The following is a 19677-nucleotide window of genomic DNA, read 5'->3' on the forward strand; positions in this document are numbered from 1 at the left end:
CTATTTTTAACTTGCAACTGTTGGCTCTTTGCCTGCTTTTGCTGGCAAAAATAAGAGTCCTGCCTTCTCAGAAATCTTCTGCTTCTCAACCTTGATTAAACCACTCTCTTAATCTTTGCTTCAGTAAACTAAGTTGGCAGGACTTCTCAATGCCTTCCTGGTGAGACCAAGGGTCATTTTTGGAGCTGTCACCCAGTCCTTTCTTTCTTTGCTGATTACTCTTTTGGAGGTACAGAATCTGGACCTGGATGCAGGCTTTCTATCAAATTGCACAAAAGAATGGTACCAATTTCCTGCTTTTGGATGATTCCTCTTTGTTTGTGAATCTTGTGATGATATTAATCCTCCAAGCCAAGAGAGAGGGAGCCAGTGGTCATTAAGGCTTTGGGATCATGCTAAAAGCCAGTTCCAAGTTATTAGTGTCCAGGATAAAAGTCCAGTGTGGAAAGCATCACTTATATTTTGTCCCTGAGTTCACTACCCTGACATGAGTCAGTCCTTGAGATTATTTTAGGAAATTCTCTCCCTCCCATTTAGTTTATTTTATTGCTGTTGATTCTTCTGTCTCCCTGAGGTCATTGAAAAAGAGTAGCAAAAAATTTTGATTTAGGAATCCATTCCTGTCAGAAAATCAGAGAAGAATTTGTGCCTTAAAATTTGTAGCATTTACTAGTTGACAATGTTTAATCAAATTAATATAATACACGAGCCCACACTGGGACACTGGGGACAGATGCCTTCCAAAAATCTGTCTTGTAAACACAAGCATCCTGATAAACCAAACACATCAGATCATAAAAACAGCTACTTCATCCAGCATTTAATTAAAAAGCTGTTCTGATTAGCATAAATCAATCTTCCTTATTTATTGAATGTTGCCTCTTTCAGCTTTGCATTTCTTTTGTGCAGGCCAGGTGGTCTGTGGATAATTTTTGCATCCTCTTACCTGTTAGCTTTATCCCAGTCCTCTGGGCTTCCCCAGTATCCGAGGAAGTATTAAAAATAAATGTTAGTAACATCACAACTGCATTGCATAGGCTTGCATGCTGTAAAGTTGGACTTTAATAGGAGATGTTTGCAATAGAAAATGTCTCTGTATCAGTCCAGGATGGAAACACATCCAACTCCTGTCCAAATATGGCACAAATTGTATATTCCAGGCGTCAGGCTTTCCTGCCTGCTTATGAATGACTGTTTCTCCTTATTGAATAATGTTTTCTATGCTTCATCTGGTCCTAATTATATGCAAATACCCTCCTTTTGTCTTTTTGCTGCTCATCAGGCCTGTTGTCCTCATTACTGCTTCACTGCTTTTCACTGCAGGACCTTGCAGAGGCCAAGCAATTAATAGGGTTCAAGGCTGTAGGTGGTTTGGAAACTGTTGTTGTCACCATGGCAAATCCTCCACAGCCATTAGGAAATGATTCCTGGAGTTGCTGGGGAGGGTTGGACCACTGTGGCTGTGAGAATGGAGCAGCCTGAGGGATACTGAAGACTTTGAGTCACCTTATTTCTTCTGGTTCAGATCAGTGGCCACAGTGCTGAGATTTTGTGGTCCTGAGCTTCAGGTCTGCGTGGCAAAACTCAGTGGTGGGTGTTGAAAAGGAGCTGGGTGAGGTTTGCATTGATGACTGACAGTGGAACAGCATAAAGGAAACTTCCAAGGCTTATCCCTTTTCCCAAAGCCTGCTTCCTGAAGGCCTGGGGGAGTGCCAGGTGCTTGGTGGTGATGGAGATGTCACTTTGATGCTGCAGCCCAGGAGCAAGGAGAGAGAAAGTTGCTCCCAGCTCTTGGAAGGTAAAACACACCCCAGCTAGGGAGGTGTGGAGTCAGCCTGGGAGGTGCTTGTGAACTGCTCAGTGTGAGCACGGATTGTGGAGCTGCACTGGGGAGATGAGAGGGTGTCTCTGGTGCAGTGAGGTGCTGTTGTGCCAGCACAGTGATTGCAGTTAAACTCCAGTGTCTCCAGCTAAACCAGGGCTGCAATTGCAGCAGAGACAACCTGATGCTGAGCCACCAGGAGAGGCTGATGGATGCAGGCTTATTGTGAGGGTTTTCCCCTCAGAGAACTCATAAAAAAACTTCATATAAAACTCAGATCCTTGATTGTATTCAAGGTGCAGCCACAGCAGGGTGTGTGTCACAGGGGAGTGTCTTTTTGAGTTTGTACTGGTTTGTGGTTTTTGGAAGCCATTAGCTTAGACTGCAGGTGCCAAAAGTTTCTAAATGCTAAAGAAATTTAGAAGACAAACCTCATCTAATGGCAGAGATCAATTGTGACATCTCACAGCTCGAGCTGGTACCTCAGAAGAGGGACCACGAAGAAATCCCTGGGATCTCTCATGCCACAAGGGTCAGAAGAAGAATCCAAGAGCAGTATTAGGGTCGGGATTCTCCTTGCTCTTCATTGCTTCACCGTTTCATTACCAAGGGGCTGCTGTGTCACTGTTTCCACTCTGGCCTCTGAGATGGGTTTCTGTGGGGGTTTTGGTGGGTTCAGTGGTTCATTTTTTTAACATGGTTGTTACAGCTCACAGACCACAATCTGTGGGCGGTCCACTCCAGTTATTGATCTTTAAGTAATATTTAAGCTGCAGCTTTGTTTATTCTAATTATTATTAATGATCAGATTGTTAGCTACAAGTTTCACTACAATCCATATTTCCTATTATTAATGATCAGATTATTAGCTCCAGGGTTTACTCTAATCCATCTTTGACTTGCAGAACAGAACCATGTAGTTCAGATTAAGTTCAACTTGTGGCCTAACAATCCAGCTATTCATGTCAAGTAGTTCAAATAATATCAAATTTTTAACACTAAGAGTTTAGATGTGGTTTTTCTTTCCCTTCTTAGGTTAAATGTTCAAAGAGAATTGGTCTGCAAGGCTTTAGATTAGTACAGGGTTTGCTTGATTGATTTTTATATGGGCATTTTGAAGAGCCTGCCAGAGTTTGACCATGAATGTAGCTCTTGCAGGTAAAGTTCAGAGCTGTTCCAGAACAGCTTTTTGCACAGGTGTTCCCATTGCATGCTGGAACAAGTCACTCATTCTGCATTCTTACAGGGAGATACTGGGCATGGAAAATTTTCATGAACGGAACATCCTTGGGGCTTGATTTTAGTCCGTTGTCCTCTTCCCAGGTGCACTGTAACAACATGTTTTCCAAGGGGGTGAAGATTTTCCAGAGGGTGGAGTGTCTGTTCAAACCCCGCCTGATCGCAGACTGGGAGCCTGAGCCTGTGGGGGTGGTGACAGTTTTGGATGACAAAAACCCCAGTGCCAGGTTTGTGACCGTGCCCCTGCAGCAGCGCGTGGGCAAGGCCATCCTGTGCCGCTTCTACTTCGCCGACACCTGGATGATGATGAGCGAGATCTCCTTCCAGTCAGGTGAGTGCTCCTGCAGTCAGGCAGGCCTGGAGAAGCACAGGGAGCAGAAGAGCTGGCGTGGGGAGTGCAGGAGATGTGGGGTTCACAAGAGTGTGTAGCACTGGGCTGCACAATGGGAAGGAGGAGGTTGTACAGGCACTGGAAGGGCGATGCCAGGGCTGGGTCTGGTGGATGCTTTCCAGGCTGACACTGATGCACGTGTGCAGAAGCACGACCTGGGCAACCAAAAATTGGGCTGCAGAGCAGTTGTTCTTTTTGAAATAGATCACAGAATCACAGAATATCCTGAGCTGGAGGGACCCACCAGGATCATCCAGTCCAACCCCTGGCCCTGCACAGACCCCCCAACAGCCCCACCCTGGGCATCCCTGGCAGCGCTGTCCAAACGCTCCTGGAGCTCTGGCAGCCTCGGGGCCGTGCCCATTCCCTGGGGAGCCTGGGCAGTGCCCAGCACCCTCTGGGGGAAGAACCTTTCCTGATCTCCAACCTAAATCTCCCCTGGCCCAGCTCCAGCTGTTCCTGGGTGCTGTCACTGGTCACCAGATTGAAGATATCAGTATCTGCCTCTACTTCCCCAGCTGCCTGCTGGCTATGAGGTTGATTTTTGCTTCTCTTTACCAAATATTTTGTTATGAATAATTCAAGTGTATCTAGAGATGAGGAGATCAAGTTTAGCAGATTATTAAAAAATAGAGGCTGTCTTTTTTTTTTTTTTACCTCAAGTCTTAACTATGATGTAGAAGTCAATGCCATGAGGTGCTTTAAAAGGCTCTGAAAGGAAACGTCTTGGAGAAAACCAAGGACTGGCAGGAAAAGATCTGGCTCCAAGGTCTCTAATCAGCTGCAGTGAGAGGACATTCCTGAGGGAGGAATGCCCTCAGTGCTGCTTGTTGCTTACCTTGGAGACAGCAGCCCCTCTGCTGGGTTCCTGATCTGCTGCCTGGACCCCAGCACCCTCCTGCTGGGGTTGGGATTGCAGGGACTGCTGGCAGGAGCAGGAAGGTTTTGGTGGGCTGACACATTCCCTTTCCTTTCCCAGACATGGAGAGTGTGAATCCCAATTTTGTTACGGCAGCCACAAGCACCATGGGTCTCCTGGAAATGGAGTACAACGTTACTGAAGGCACCTGGGGTAAGGGCTTCTGCCCCTTGGCCATGCCAAGGGCTCAAGTGTTGGGGAGTTTCACAGGAACATCCCAGTTAACATGGTCTTTCCCTCCATTTCTGGAGATCTGGGGATGGTTTGGGTGGTGCCTTATGCACAGGGCAGCATCTGACAGTCCCCTGAGCCTCAGTTGGTCCTTCTGCCCTCAGCTGGCCAGAGCTGCCTCTGAACATGAGGCTTAGATGGAACCAGTGAAACTCTGAGCACTGTCTGCTCTAGGATGGATCCACTGCAGGAATCTGTTCTGCTCAGAGCCATGTTTGGTTGCAGAAGTTCTCTGCACAGTTCTTAGCTCTTTGAGCCTCCAAAATGAGAATTTCTGCTAAGAGCAAAATGTGAACACAGCTGATGTTAATGCTCGGGGAGCTGCCCAAGATGTTTTCTGCACTAGACTGTAGGAAGTTGGCCAGCACAGAAAACTTCTGGTGCTTTAACCCCAGATTCTCCTTCTCTGTGATTGCAGGAACCACATCTTCTGTAACCAGCACCTGGATAGGGGAGAAAGCAGATGACTCCAACACCTCCATCCTCGTGGGCTGCCTTGTGGCTATTATTCTGCTGCTCCTGATGATTATAATCATCATTCTTTGGAAGCAATATGTTCAGAAAAGGTTGGAAAAGGTAATACAATGGGGCTATTTTGCAGACACAAATTCAGAACTAATCATTAACCCTAATGAGCTCAGAACTGTGTGAAAAGCACAGGGTTTCCCCAGCTCCATGGAGTAGCTAAAGCTGCTCTCACAGCAGGGGAGGATGCCAGCCCTGTCCAAGACGTTACTGGAAGTTGCTGTGGTTGCAGCCAAGGCATTACTTAACAACTGAGTGTTGCCTCAGTGTTTTGGTTTTTTTTTCCCCTCTCTCTGCAGGCCCCACGCCGAATCCTGGAGGAGGATGCCACCGTTCGCCTCTCCTTCTACAGCTACACCATTGCCAACAACCAGACCCAGATCCACCAGTCAAATCCCACCTATGAACGTGCTTTCCCACTGGATTTGGAATATCACCAGCCAGCTACACTGCTCCAAAAGCTTCCAGAGCTCTCCCAAAGTGCAGAGGATTCAGGTAACATCATCAGTCTCCAGAACTGCATGTTTCTTCTTTTGTTATTTCTGTCAGATTGTAACATGTGCCACTTGTTTAAGTTGCCACCTTTGACTCCTGTGCAATGCAATAACCCAGGGACCTCAGGCAGTATTGTGGAGCTCTGACACTCTTCGGCATGGAACTGTGACAGCTGGAGCAGCAGCCCCACTAGAGGGTGGTGGCCTTTTATTTTTTTGTTTGAAGACTGTTTATGTATTACCCAGGTCATTTTTTAGCAGCTGGTTTGGGCAGTCAAAGCAATCACACATCGTTTGTGGAGCTGCTGCCTGCAGCACTCTTGGGAAAAGACCTCTAGCACCTTTTTCTGCACCCAGGGGTCTTTGAAATTCCTGTAGAAAAACCAGAAGGAAATAGAGCAGGGAATTGTCCGTGGTGTCCTGGCTTCCAGCCCCTGGGGAGCTTTTGGACCCACACAGAAGGGAATGTTTCCAACAGTGTTTTGTACTCGGTGAGGGCAGTGCTGATCAGTGAATGGAAGGGCAGTGCTGCATTCCTCACGCTGACAAGTTGCTAAGATCCAGCATTATTCTGCACAGGGAGACTGACTGGATTGAGCCAGGGCGTGAATTTGAAGCAGAACAAATGTTCTGTGTAGTACCCACCATACAGGGAGTTAATTCTAAAGTATTATCCCATATTTATGTGAATAACTGTAAGAGGGAGAGGAGTTTGCTACTGGAGGACATGGGGAATAGAGGCCTCGATCAGTTCTTGTAGCAGGAGGGAATCCAGGGCAAGTTTGACATTGTAAAAAACATCCCTGCATCAGGTAATGGGAACTGATTGTACTTAGGATGAATCAGAAACAGAAAATCACTTCAGACTCGCCTCCCTGTCTGGACAAGAACTGTAGCTCTCATGACTGGCTAGAACAGGCTGTGTTGAGCAGGGATTTGCTAGCAGCTCACAGGTATTCCGTGGCTTGTTCTGGTTGAAGCCCTGGTTAAAACAGAGCAGTGTCTCCTGTGTGGGTGTCCCTCGGTAGGAGGTAGCAGGCGGCCGAATTCCCAGAGCCGTGGGACTGGGAGGAGTGGAAACTGGGACGCACTGGTTCTGAGGGATGAGCGTGTGACTCACCTGTCTTTGGCTCCCCTTAGTGTGCAGTGGGGACTATGCTGAGCCTGACCTGACCAAGTCCACCCCTCACCAAGGCTTCCAGAACAACGTCCCTCACTATGCCGAGACGGACATCGTGCACCTGCAGGGGGTGACCGGCAACAACATGTACGCAGTGCCGGCCCTCACCGTGGACTCCCTCACCAAGAAGGACATCTCTGTGGGGGAATTCCCCCGGCAGCAGCTGAGGCTCAAGGAGAAGCTGGGGGAAGGACAATTTGGAGAGGTACAGCCATTCTCTGCTGCTTTTCCTCCAGCAGAAAGGAGGTGCCTGGCAGAGATTAATCTCCTGAGCTGCTGCGCAGTGGGACTGAGGGGTCTGCATTCCAGTGTTTTAGTTAAAATGTGTGTTTGCTCTTGGGGAAAGCTGATGGCCCTCAGGCTAAGCCACTGAGCCCCTGTGCAGCTCTGAGGGTCTGCTCGGTACCACAGGAGTCTTTATCAATAGATGAACTTGGCAAACTTTTTCTGTTTGCTATCTGTATCTCTGTTAATTCCCACCTAGGAGTGGGAATCCAGGCTTTCATGTCTTCCATGGACATCTCAAATGTGATGGCTGTCACCCACCTTTAGGCATGTGGGTTTGAAAACTCTCCACAGTCCAGCTAACACCAATCCTTGCTGTAAAAGATGGAGCTTCTGGGGGTGCTCTGCGCACTGACCCAAACAAAGACATTTCCCAGGCACTGTGGCACCCTCATTTTCTGGCATTGCTGCTTGCTCAAGCCCCAGTTTGTCAGCAGCCTCAGGCAGAATGATGCACACATCTGTCATCTGCCAAGCTTTCCCTTTGCTCCTTGAGCTCCTTTCAAGCTGTCAGTGTTTTCACCTCGCCTTTTCTTCTCTCCCTGCTTCATTTTCATACCATCTGTAGCTCCATCCTGAGCAGGTCTTTCCCTCTCCTGCTCTCACTTTTCCACTGTCTTTTTTCTTCCCAGCTTTTGTTCACTCACAGCCTTAAATTCTGTCTCTCTATTACATTTTGGCAAGCACAGCCCTTTACTGGCTGCTTCCTGCTCTGTGATGTGCTCATCTTTGTTGTTCCTCCATTCTGACACCTCAGCCCCTTCCCTGTCCCCTCACCTCTTCCTGGCTCACTCTGTGTGCTGGGAAGGTGCTGACATCCTCAGCCTCCTCACCTGGCTGTCAGTGCAGCCCTTTCTGCTGTTGCCTGGATCCTGCTCTGTGCTCCAAAAGTGACACAGAGAGAGTTATTTTCTCATTGTTTTGCTTCTGGTTTCTCCTTTCCTCTCATGCCTGTCCTTCTAGTAACTGTAATAACTCTACCTTTGTGTTGATGGGAGATTTGCTCTCCCATCCTCATTTTCCTTGAGGATGGATTCAGAGCCTGTTCCTTTCCATGCATCACAAACTCTTTTGGCAAATATGTTGCACCACATTTTCCTGTCTCTCCTTCTCACCTCCTCAGTCCTTACCAAACTGGCCATCACGTGCTCTGCTCCACTGCTCTGGCTCTGTGTGCTCCTAGAAACAGGGCTCATTGCTTCTTTCAGCTCTCCACTCTTCCTTTCAGTCTTTTTTCCTCCTTTCTCCCAGCCACCCCTCCCTGGTGACACATCACCTCGGAATTACCTGTGCTCTGTCCTGTGGCTCTTCCCTGTCTCAGGTCTCATGGCTGCACTTTCCCCACAGCAGCTTCATTCTCTGTGGAACTGCAGCAGCATCTTTGTACCTTCGTTCCTGTTCTGCAGCTTTGTCCCATTTTTCTCTGCTCTCTCATTTTTCTCCTCACCATGCTTGTGACAAAAGCTCTTGCTGCTCCCTTCATACAAAATTCATTGTGCTCCCATTACACTCCCCTCACTGCTTCAAGTCTTTCACTGACACATCCAGTCTGCTCCCCTTTTCCAGTCCTTTCTCCCATCCACACCCTCAGGTCTGTCTGCTTTCCCCACCCTGTTCTCCATTTGGATGCACATTCTGGTAACTTCTTAAGCAAGTATCTAGTCACCCCTTCTTGTACAACCCTGGCAGCAATTTTATATCTTTAATCATTAATTAATTGGAAGAAATTTGGAATTGTGTGTAGTCATTAGAGTATTTATCTATCTATCTCTGGGTATATGCACAGGTGAGGTGTTCATATCAGGGACACACATGCACATGCTTTTATCCTCTTTTTTCCTCTGGAATTAGAGGATTTTGGATAACTGGCTGTAGTTCCTGGATGCTCCTCAGTGAAGTCTGAGCAATGCCTCAAGCCAGGCCATGGTTTGATGGTTCTGGACTTATGTGAGGTGCTTTAGTGTTGGGGGCACATCTGGCTTTGATCCCTGTGCTCCTGTGTCACGGGCTACATCCTGGACACATTTTACCAGGATCTAGGGCCAGCCCTTGGGTCATTTCTGATCACAGCTGTGTCACCTTCACTGATCATTCACTTGTTCATTCTGCCAGCACTGACAGAGCAGTGACCTGGCTGGGATGTTGTTTTCCTCTGGTTTTCTGCCCGTGTGTGCTCTTACAGCTGCCTCTGCCTTCTGCCCTGCAGGTGCACCTCTGTGAAGCCGATGGCCTGCTGGAATTCCTGGGAGTCTCATCCTCAGAATTCACTCACCAGCCAGTTCTTGTGGCAGTGAAAATGCTGAGATCAGATGTCAACAAAACAGCCAGGTAAGTGCACCTGCAATGCCAACCAGCTGGGGAGGAAAACAAATGCTCCCCAAGCACAGGTTAACCCTGGGGACTGCTGTGGGAGTGTCGTGTGTCTGTGGTGGATGTTCCATGTGTTCATGGAAGGAGCAGGACCCAGCAGGGAGTGGGGGTAGGGGAAGCTGGAATGTCAGACTGGAATGCTGCATTAATCCTGTTTGCTGGGAAAGGTCAGCGTTGAACACGAGCTCAGAACCAGTTTCACACTTGTGTGTGCAAAGTGTGAATTGCTCTGAGCTGAGAACACACCCCTTGTGCTGTCCTCAGGAATGGTTTAGGATTCAAAGGTGTTTTCTGTTTTACAAGGAACGATTTCCTGAAGGAGATCAAGATCATGTCCCGGCTGAAGAACCCGAACATCATCCGGCTGCTGGGCGTGTGTGTGCGGGACGACCCCCTGTGCATGATAACAGAGTACATGGAGAACGGAGACCTCAACCAGTTCCTGTCCCAGAGGGAGATCTACAGCAAATTTGCCATTTCAAACAATATCCCCTGTGTCACGTAAGAGAAGCTGCCTGTCTTTTTGGGATAAATCAGTTTTATCTGCTGGGCCTTCCCAGCAGGGACCTTCCTGCAGCCTGGCCACTGCCGTGGCACATGGACACCAGTCCTGCTTGCTGTGGGGTTGTTCCTGAGGCCTCTGTGTTCCCCTGAAGTGTCCCTGACAGAGCTGTTCTGGTCACAGAGACCATCCTAGATGTATTTATTGAGGTGACCATCTGTTTATGTTAGTGGGCTTGCATCAAATATTTCATTAATACGAAAAGTAGTTGCATTATAGCAAGAATTTTGGGATGAAAATCAATAATGTCTCTTAGGCTTTTAAGTAGGTTCATATGTTCCCTGGTGTCCAAAAAATATTGCATGAGAGGAGCTGAGTGTGAAGCTTCAGTAAGGAGAAGATTTCATCAGCCAACAGAAGGAGAATATTTGGCAAAGAAAACCACTTTTTGTCAGCAGTGGCACTCCTCTCCCTCCTCAACGGGAGGATTAAATCTGACATAAAAGCATCTCTGCTATTGCAGAAATGCTGTCCTCAGAGGAGAGTGGTGTAGGACTAATACATTCTGCTTGATAAAGAGCCCTGCACTGTCCAGAAGCTGCAGCACTGCTGAGCCTTTGGCGTGTTCGTCCCCAAAGGGTTGCACAGATTTGTGGTTCAGGCACAAGGCAGGCAGAGGCAGCTCTGGTGTGCTGGACAGGAGGTGTCTGGCTCTTACCATGGCCAGACAGCACCAGCCTTGCTGCCAGGACCTGTCAGTGGTCCTGTCAGGAGTGTTAACCTGGGATACTGGAAGGTGTCCCTGCCCATGGCAGGGGTGGAATGAAATGATCTTTAAAGTCCCTTCCAACTCAAACCATTCCATGATTCTGTGATTAGTCCTCTTTTCTTCGTGTTCTGGTGACAATGACCTTTTTTTTTGACCTTTACTAGAGAAATACAAACTGGGAGCAGTTTGTCAGATGTGTCCTGATGAGCACTTGGTCGTGTGAAGCATTTGAGCAGCAGCAGTGGGAAACAGGCTGAGCAGCACAGAGCAAAAGTGTGGGAAGAATGCTGAGAGTCCGATGGTCCAAACCCTGTCTGTGTATCCTGCAGCTTTATTAATCCCATCTTCATTTTGCTAATGGAGGAATTAAAATTAAATTAGATGGGAAATGCATCTGTTTCTATTTTCAGTAATGTTTAGCATATTTAAAACCAAGTAAACTCTCTTTCATGTGAAGTGACACACTTATGTTAATATAAGCATTCAATAGTGGTGTTGTTTGAAATACCAGGCTAAGTGGCTTTTAAGATATGAGATTCTGAGCTTCATTTCTCATGTCTCTCTGCAAAAAAAGTTGGTGCTTTGATGCATGAACTCTTTGAAAATCTCGAGATTAATGTTTGATATTGAAAAAAAAAAATAAATCTAAAGGATGTCAGATTGTAAAGGCCTGAATTTCAGGGACAGCCTGTCTGTTCCTGCTTACTCAGCTTGGGAGCTTGGCTGTTCATGCCCTGGAATGAGACAGTTTAGTCCCACTGTTATGGCAGGAAATAAAACAACAGGTCACTAACCCATCACATACAGTAAAGTCCTGAGTGTGGGGGAACTCCACTGATTTTTCTTTGTTTTCTTTTCCTTTACTGCAGCCACTCCAACCTGCTGTACATGGCCACCCAGATCGCCTCGGGCATGAAGTACTTGGCATCTCTGAACTTTGTGCACAGGGATCTGGCAACTCGCAACTGCCTGGTGGGGAACAACTACACCATCAAGATTGCAGACTTTGGCATGAGCAGGAACCTTTACAGTGGGGATTACTACAGGATCCAGGGGAGAGCTGTGCTGCCCATTCGTTGGATGGCCTGGGAAAGCATCCTCCTGGTAGGCACTGCACAAAGCCTCTCTTCCTTCCTGCCTCTGATTCTCACTGTGCCCCTGAAGCAGTGACACATCTGTGTGCCAGCCCTTGCACCACCAATATTTGTGCTGCACCTGGCCCTGGGTGAGAAATCCACGGGGTTGTGTTGGACATCACTCATATCCTTGGAAATACAGCACGTCATGGAATGGTTTGGGTTGGAAGGGACCTTAAAGCCCAGCCAGTGCCACCCCTTGCCACAGGCAAGGACACCTCCCACTGTCCCAGGCTGCTCCAAGCCCCATCCAGCCTGGCCTTGGACACTGCCCAGGGATCCAGAGGCAGCCACAGCTGCTCTGGGGCCTGGTTTCTGTTCTGTGCCTGACAATTCCTGCTGGAATTGTAAGGAGGTTGCCTCTCTGTGCTTATTTCCCCAGTTAGGAAGCTGAGAGGGGCAGGGACAAAACTTCATGAGTTTTTCAAATGCCAGGTCTGGTTTGAGGTTGTGGGGTTCTTTCATGTTTAAGGGTCCTGCTTTTCCCCCTCAGATTGTTCCACAGCCCAACACCTCCAGTCTGGAGGATGTTTAGCCAAGTATTTCTTTCTCATAGTAGTTGGTGAGTTACTTTCTTGCAATATACTCTCCAAGCACCCAGGAAAATCTCAGTTACCTCTGCTATAAAGGCTGCCAGGCCCAAGCTTTCCTAAAAACCACCCTCTTTTCCTGGTTACAGCTGCATCTAAACCATAAATCACTCCCATCTTCCCTGTGTGAACATCTTCCAAACCTTGACAGACAGCAAGGGTTGCCAGATAAGCCTGGGTGAAGTGGGGCTTGGATGTTTTCTGCCCAAACAGGCCCTCCAGCCCCTCAAGTGTTTTGTGTTATTTTCTGAGCAATCTTCTTTTTACTTCTCCAGAAACACATTGTTCCAAACACAGCCAGTTTGGGCACATTTTTTTGAAGACAGAAAACAGGGACTGCAAGAAGATTGTCACTGGCTTCTTACATGTGCAAAAATCAAAATTGTCTTGGGCCTTTCTCTAAGAGTCTGGAGTCTGCTCTGGCTCTGCTTTCACCCTGAGGGCTTTGCTTCCCTTTCAAAGGCTTTTCTGTGAGCTCTGCTGTTTTGGGTGGAGGTAGGCAGTAGCTGTCCACCCCCCCAGTTCATTTTTAATTCTGCTGCAAACAGAATTTCTTGGAGGGACAGAAGTTTCTGGCCTTCTCTGGGACCTGCTCCCTGTTACAAAGCTTTGCCCCTGTGAAAACTGCACCTCCTCAGGGCTTGTGGGACCCCCCCTTGCTACTCCTGCCCCACAAACAGCCCTGTCATCCTTGTCTGTGTAGCTGGGAGCAGCTCACCTGCTGTGCTGGCTCTTTTTGGAGCATTTCCCCTGGTGCATCCTCGTGTTGAGCTGCAGAGGGTGCAGACTGAAAGGGCTTTGCTGAAAGCAAACCTGGGCTGAGCAGATCCTCTCTGCCCACAGGGCAAGTTCACCACAGCCAGCGACGTGTGGGCGTTCGGGGTCACCCTGTGGGAGATGTTTGTGCTGTGCAAGGAGCAGCCCTACAGCCTCCTCACGGACGAGCAGGTCATCGAGAACACGGGGGAGTTCTTCCGGAGCCAGGGCAGGCAGGTAAGGAATGCAGCAGGCTCCTCCTTCCCTCAGCCACTCCCATCCAGGTGGGTGTTCCCAGAGCCTCCCCGCTGCCCTCACCTCCTCTGCAGCAGTCTCTGCTTCTACTCAACTTCTCACCTGTGTCCTGCCTCTCCTCCCCTTTTCCTCACTGCACCAATTTTCCTCTCTTGGAGTCCCACTGGAAGAATCTCTTTGCCCTGTCCTGCTTCTTTCCTATTCTAAACCACTTCACTCTGCCCTGTCTGCAGCTTTTCCAGGCTCTCCCACACAACAATCCTCGTGCTCCTTTCCTCTGTCAGCACTCTCCCACCAGCATTGCCTCTGAAAGATGAGGAAGCAGGAGGGAGTTGAGGTGGGAAGGAGCAGTTGTTAGTTCCCAGGGATTAGATTCTCCCTGTAGTATCTCCACATATGCCAGGAAGCCTTTGGCCATCTCCAGCTGCTGAAGGACTTTTCTGTGGCATTTTGTCCCCACTGCTGCTGCCCTCAATAGATACCAGTGGTACAGGACACTCCATCTCCTCAGTACCCAAAGCTGTGGAGTGCCAGTTCAGAACAGTTCTCCCCAAAATTCACCTTTAGCACCAGAGAATAAAGGGAAATAAAATGATGGGGGGTTTACTCACCATCTCCCAAACACGAATGGTTAACCAAGAGCCTAAAAGAAGTGAGCCTAAAAAATGAGAGGGAGAAATGAAATGATTCTGCCCAGCTGTGCTGTAGATAAGCTCTAAAAGGTGTTCTTTCTGTCTCTGCTAACAAGCTGTCACAATGCTTAGAAAGCCTCATGGATTGTCTACGGTGAGTTGAAAGTACTTGGATTTTATTGTGGTAAATCTGGGTTTGGTTTGTGTTTTGCTGTCTCTTGGGAGACAAATCCCTCAGAAGCCTTGATGTTTTCTGGGGGACAAAGGCCTGTTTTGTGACCAGCTCATCAGTCAAGTTGGCAAAGTGTCCGTGGTGCTGTTTGAGAGGCTCTGTCCAGACTCTGCTGCCAGACTGGGGCTGGATGGATTCCAAACACTGCATGGTGGCTGTGTCTTGTAAACCTGGAATGAAACTGTCTTTTGGTGTTACTTTAGTAAAAACTCAGTTCTTTTGTGAAAACCCCACTGAAATACCGTGACTTCTCTTCCTTTCAGATCTATCTCTCCCAGACTCCTCTGTGTCCTAACCCTGTGTTCGACCTGATGCTGAAATGCTGGAGCAGGGATATCAAAGATCGTCCCACTTTTGACATGATCCACCAGTTCCTGCTAGAACAAATGGAATCAAACATTTGACTCCAGGAAAGAGGCAAACTGTCGAGAACAGAGTGACTTTGGGGTCTCTTTGCCTGTCCCTCACAGTCTGGGCCCTATTTCAGTTGGGATGTCCATGGCAGCTGCTCGTTCTCTTGGCCATGGTCTGACACACAGGACCAGAGGATCTCATTTGGTTGAAAAAATCATCTCCTCTTCTGAATCATTTCCTGGGAATACTGTGAGAGGGGTTTTATTGGATACCCATACACCTTTGGGCAAAAGGAATGAGTAAAACTTGGAGGGACTCGGAGCTCTCTCCTGGCTGGAAGAGAAGGCCCGGTCGGCGAGAGCGCTGCCACTCGAGAGCAGGTTTCTGGAAGGAAAGACTGCAGCCTTCTAGAGCTGTTCCATGAAATCAGATGGAAGTCTTGTGCACATTAGCAAGTGTTTCTGTGTGCTCTTGCTACGATGGTGAGAGGCCAGAAACATCTGGAGCTGGGAAATGGTTTAATGGACTTGGGAACTGACGGAGCATTTAGGAACCCTTTGGGAGTGACACTGCCAGGGTCTACAGAAGATGCTGAAACAAGAGTCCAAGATGATGTTCTGTTTTCCTGTGGTTGTTAAGCACTGCTTTGGTTATATATGTGCGTTTTCCCCACACTGGATTTTTTTTGTTGTTGTTTTCTAGAAAAAATGATTTTGAAAATGAATGTTAAAGGTCATTGGGAGGTCACTGTGTTAGAAGGTCTTCCTCTGACCTACAAATTAAGGTTAGGGTAGGGAGTTTGTATTGAGAAGTAGCTGATACTGTACTACTGTCACTACGTAGATTTATTAACCTAATGAACTTGTAGCCACAATGGACTGATGTGCAATTAATCCTGTATAATTACCCATCAATATGAGATCTCTAAATCAATGCTGTTACGTGGGAGAGGGAACTTAGATTTGGTGGAACCAGATGGCTGAGAGCAGAACCCTCTTTGTCACTTGTCACAGCTGCCACGAGAGGGACAGGAGGAGCACGCAGGTCACACGTGTGTGTCTGGAGCCCGAGGTTTCTCTCCAGGTGTGCAGCAGGTTGGTGCCATGGCCAGGCAGGGGCAGCTGAGCCCAGGCTCTGTCACTGCCGTGTCACAGGAGGCCCCAGGGCTGGGCTGGCACGTCCCCTGCTGTGGCCTGTCCTTTATCTCAGTGCAGGGCCCGTTACTCATTGAACTTGGGGTTGCTTTTTGTGTGTCCTGTCACAAACAGCTCTTTCTCTGGAGGGTTTTAGAGGGCTCTGAAATCCATTTGGAGCGAGTTAGAGAATTCAGTGTGTTTCTACAATGAATCCGTTGTGGATTTACCAGGTGCCTGGGGAATACTCTGCTATTCCCTCTCTAATCATTTAGCAAGATACTTCGGACCAAACCAAATATTTCATAAGCTGGGAGAAGATGAAAGCTCAGCACTTGGCTTTTTTTTTTTTTTTTTAAGTAGAATCCAGCATAAAATGTATTTCCAGTAAAGATTACAAAGATAATTTTCATGTTAGCCACAAGTATAGATGACTGGCTGGCTGTGCTGTGAGAGGGCACTGCTGAGAGGGGAATGCCTGAGTGGTTACAACACAGGGATAATTGTGCTAAAAGAAACACCCTGCTTCTGAATGGGCAGATGCCAGGATGGAGCGTGGCATGGCTGTGTCTGCTCCTTGGGGAGGGCTCCAGCCATGCCTGGGCTGTCCTGCTGGGGATGTGTCCCCACCCCAGCTGAGCCCCTTTAGGGCTGAGGAGCTGGAGGGCCCAAGTGCTCTCATCTCCCTGCAGGGATACCTGGAATCTCACCTCCAAATAGGTTTGGTTTTTTTTCTCCCCTGTGACTGGGGTGAGCTGCCCTTCCCTGTGGGAGTCAGAGCCAGCAGGTCCCTGCTGCAGCCTTCTGGGTGCTGTTGTCTGGCAAACCACTCAGCCATGGGATTTCTGGAGCATTCCTGCCCCAGAACATGTCCCCAGTATCACCCAGCCATGTGTGTGGTCCCCTGTGCTCTGGAGCTGGGAGCTCCCAGGGTGTGGAGTGTCCCCTCTGTGCTTCTGTGACATCCGGACGTGCTGTTCCTCCACTGACATGGTGACATACAAAGTTTGTCTCATACCAATAAATTCTAATGATAACCTTGACAAAAGTGAATTTCTACCTTTTTTTTTTTACCCAGGTGTCTGCCCTGAGAATTGATATTTTGGTGTGGCTGTTCAGTAGCTCTTTGGGGAGTGTGTGACCCCTGGGTTTGGAGGAAGCAGCCACAGACCATTCAGAGAAGGGAGTTTTGAAGGGAGTTTCTGGAAATGCTGGAAAGGTGCTGGCCCAAATTCCCTTGGGCTGGTGGGACCTGGATGGGCCTGGGGTTGTTGGTTGGTGCTGCATTTCAATAAGCAACTTTTTCATCTCGGTGTTAAAATCGGGTGCTTTAGGCTGGGAGGAGCCTTTGTTAGGTCCCTTATCAACCTGTCCACTAAAAGCTGAGCTAATTTCAAAGTTCCCTTGGGGTGCTCTGGGCTTTGAGAATCTCCAGGGTTGGAGATGCCACCCGCACCCCTGACCCTGTCCCTGTTCTGTGCCCATGAAGAACTTTTTCCTGACGCCTGGTGGACCTTTCTCTTGTGCCTGTTCCCTCTTGGTCTTTCACTGTGCCCCTCTGAGCTGAGCCATCATACCCCTCGCAGCCCCTGGGGTTGCCCCTGCTCAGAGCTTAGGTATTTGGGCAAACTCAAATAGATTTTATAAAGGCTGAGGATATCAGATCTCTTAGTTTAGGCACCGAGGACAGGAGTCAAAGCAGCATTTTTATCTTCTCAGATATAAGTTTGAGGGAAATTAAGGCCTTAAGGTGATGATCTTTAAGGTCCCTTCCAGCCCAAACCAGTCTGGGATTCTGGGATATTTAATCAATTCCATACAGGAGTTAGATATTCACTGATTTATTTCTTTCTTTACTGGCTGCAGATATTCTTGAAAAAAGAAAGGTTTGGCCAGAAGGAGAAGCTACTGCTGCTCCATCAGCAATCCAGTCAGTATTCCAGGAACATCCACAAAATCCCAGTGAGATTTGATAGGCTGAAGGCCCTGGGCCAGGCTCAGCAAGTCAAGTATTGCAAACTTTACACCTCCTCAACTGGATTTTACCAGGTGCCCTCACCTTCCTCATGATCTTCCTCCCGTAGAACATGACTTTGTCCCTCTTGCGAAACCTGTACTGAGGCACGTGTGGCTGAAGTTGTTCTGGAACACAGAAGCAGCACATCAGAAACCACCTTTAGCAGCTGGGGGAGAACACCTGAGCACAGCTCGGTGACTTTGCTGCCTCCAGAACAGCTCAGGGCAGCGTTTGGAACTTCAACCTCCCTGGGATCCCTCATTCCCCAGCTCTGGCCAAGCCCGACCGAGGCAGGGCTGGCTTGGGGTTCTACCTCAGCCCCGGAGGAGATAAAGGGCTCTCCACACAGACAGAAGGAGTGGGTAGTTTTAATCTCCTCAGGGAAACCTCTCATTCAGTCCTTTCTCCTTACTGTGACGGTGAAATCACAGCAGGGCTGAAACTTGCATAATTCAGGCTGAAATTTGCATAATTCACAGCTGATACTGAGGCTGATACTGCTCAGACACCAAAGAAATAAAACCCTGCAGGTCCTGCACGGACAGCTCTGGGTTCAGACCTGGGCAAGTGAAGCAACACAAGTTCTTCACCCTTTAAAGCTGTTGTCCTGCAAGAACCACACCCCTACAGCAAACAGCTACCACAGAAAATTACAAAAAGACTCAGGACTGATGGGAAAACTGGTTTGAAAACTTACATGGTTATCAAGTACTTACTAGACTGTCTCACTCTTCTGTACACGACAAACACAACAACTGCTATAAGCAGCAGTGCAACTGCAGCTCCAATTGCAATTCCAGTCAGCTGGGAGGGGAATTCAGGGAGAAAGAAGTTAATAATTTTCAGCTTCAGAAGCTACTACGTACTTTTTGGAGGGCTGAAGAACACTCAGCTCAATGAGATGTCTAAAAGTCAAGCACATTCATAAATACTTAATTTTTAATTCAAACATCACATATGCAAGAAGTTTAAACTGCAGCAGTGACCAGTACTAAGCTCACATGCAAAATATCCCATGTTTTAATTCCCCAGGAGCTGTGAGCTGATCAATGCAGTGTACAGGAGGTGCATGAGGGCATTGAGTGCCAGGACAAGGGGGAATGGCCTTAAGATGAAGGAGGGCAGGGCTGGATGGGAGATTGGGAAGGAATTCTTCCCTGGGAGGGTGGGCAGGCCCTGGCACAGGGTGCCCAGAGCAGCTGGGGCTGCCCCTGGATCCCTGGCAGGGTCCAAGGCCAGGCTGGATGGGGCTTGGAGCAGCCTGGGAAGCTGTCCCTGCCCATGGCAGGGGGTCGGACAAGGTGATTTTTCAGGTCCCTTCCAACCCAAACCAGTCTGGGCTGTTCAGCAAACAGGAGCCCCTGTTCTGGGCAGGGAGAAACCCAGCACCTGCAAGGCAACGTGGCCACGTTGTGTTGGGAATGGGAGCAAGCTTTATCTTGCAGGAATCAGGCAGTGAAGGATCATGCCAACCCTCAGACAGGCAGGCTGGGAGGGCAGCGAGGAGCGGGGAGAGGAGGGATGGCTGAGCCCAGGGAATCCCTGAGCCTGTGCCTCGAGCTTTCCCTGCTGGGAGCAGGAGCACATGGCCTGACCAGGCAGGCACAGCCAGGCTCTCCAGAGGGCTGGTGCTGGATGTGAAGCACGGACACGTGTTTGTGCTGGGGCCGCTCACGGGGAACATCTGGCACTGCTGTCTCCGGGGCTGGGAGCCCTCAGGCAGCCTGACAAAAGCTGTAAAATTCCTGTGTTTGTCCAAAACTTCCAGGTGGGGAAAGAAAGAGCTGTGTCCAGGAGAAGCTGAGGGGTTTTGTGCTGCAGATGGAACCTGGCGGGGGCTGACAT

General features: G+C 48.7%; 1 protein-coding gene across 3 annotated transcripts in view; it reads left to right on the forward strand.

Annotated features, from left to right (window-relative positions):
* LOC138119578 (discoidin domain-containing receptor 2-like) overlaps positions 1-16863 on the forward strand; it is a 52051-nt gene extending 35188 nt beyond the window's left edge. For all 3 annotated transcript variants that reach the window (XM_069031604.1, XM_069031603.1, XM_069031605.1), the window contains exons 8-17: positions 3146-3392; positions 4432-4524; positions 5021-5178; positions 5427-5622; positions 6762-7006; positions 9293-9414; positions 9760-9957; positions 11597-11831; positions 13297-13446; positions 14592-16863. In XM_069031604.1, the coding sequence (XP_068887705.1) occupies positions 3146-3392; positions 4432-4524; positions 5021-5178; positions 5427-5622; positions 6762-7006; positions 9293-9414; positions 9760-9957; positions 11597-11831; positions 13297-13446; positions 14592-14732 (1785 nt within the window). In that variant the 3' untranslated portion in view covers positions 14733-16863. The remainder of the gene's footprint in view (positions 1-3145; positions 3393-4431; positions 4525-5020; positions 5179-5426; positions 5623-6761; positions 7007-9292; positions 9415-9759; positions 9958-11596; positions 11832-13296; positions 13447-14591) is intronic.
* The last annotated feature ends 2814 nt before the right edge of the window (positions 16864-19677 follow it).

This window comes from Aphelocoma coerulescens, chromosome 17, assembly GCF_041296385.1.
Source record: "Aphelocoma coerulescens isolate FSJ_1873_10779 chromosome 17, UR_Acoe_1.0, whole genome shotgun sequence".
NCBI lineage: Eukaryota > Metazoa > Chordata > Aves > Passeriformes > Corvidae > Aphelocoma > Aphelocoma coerulescens.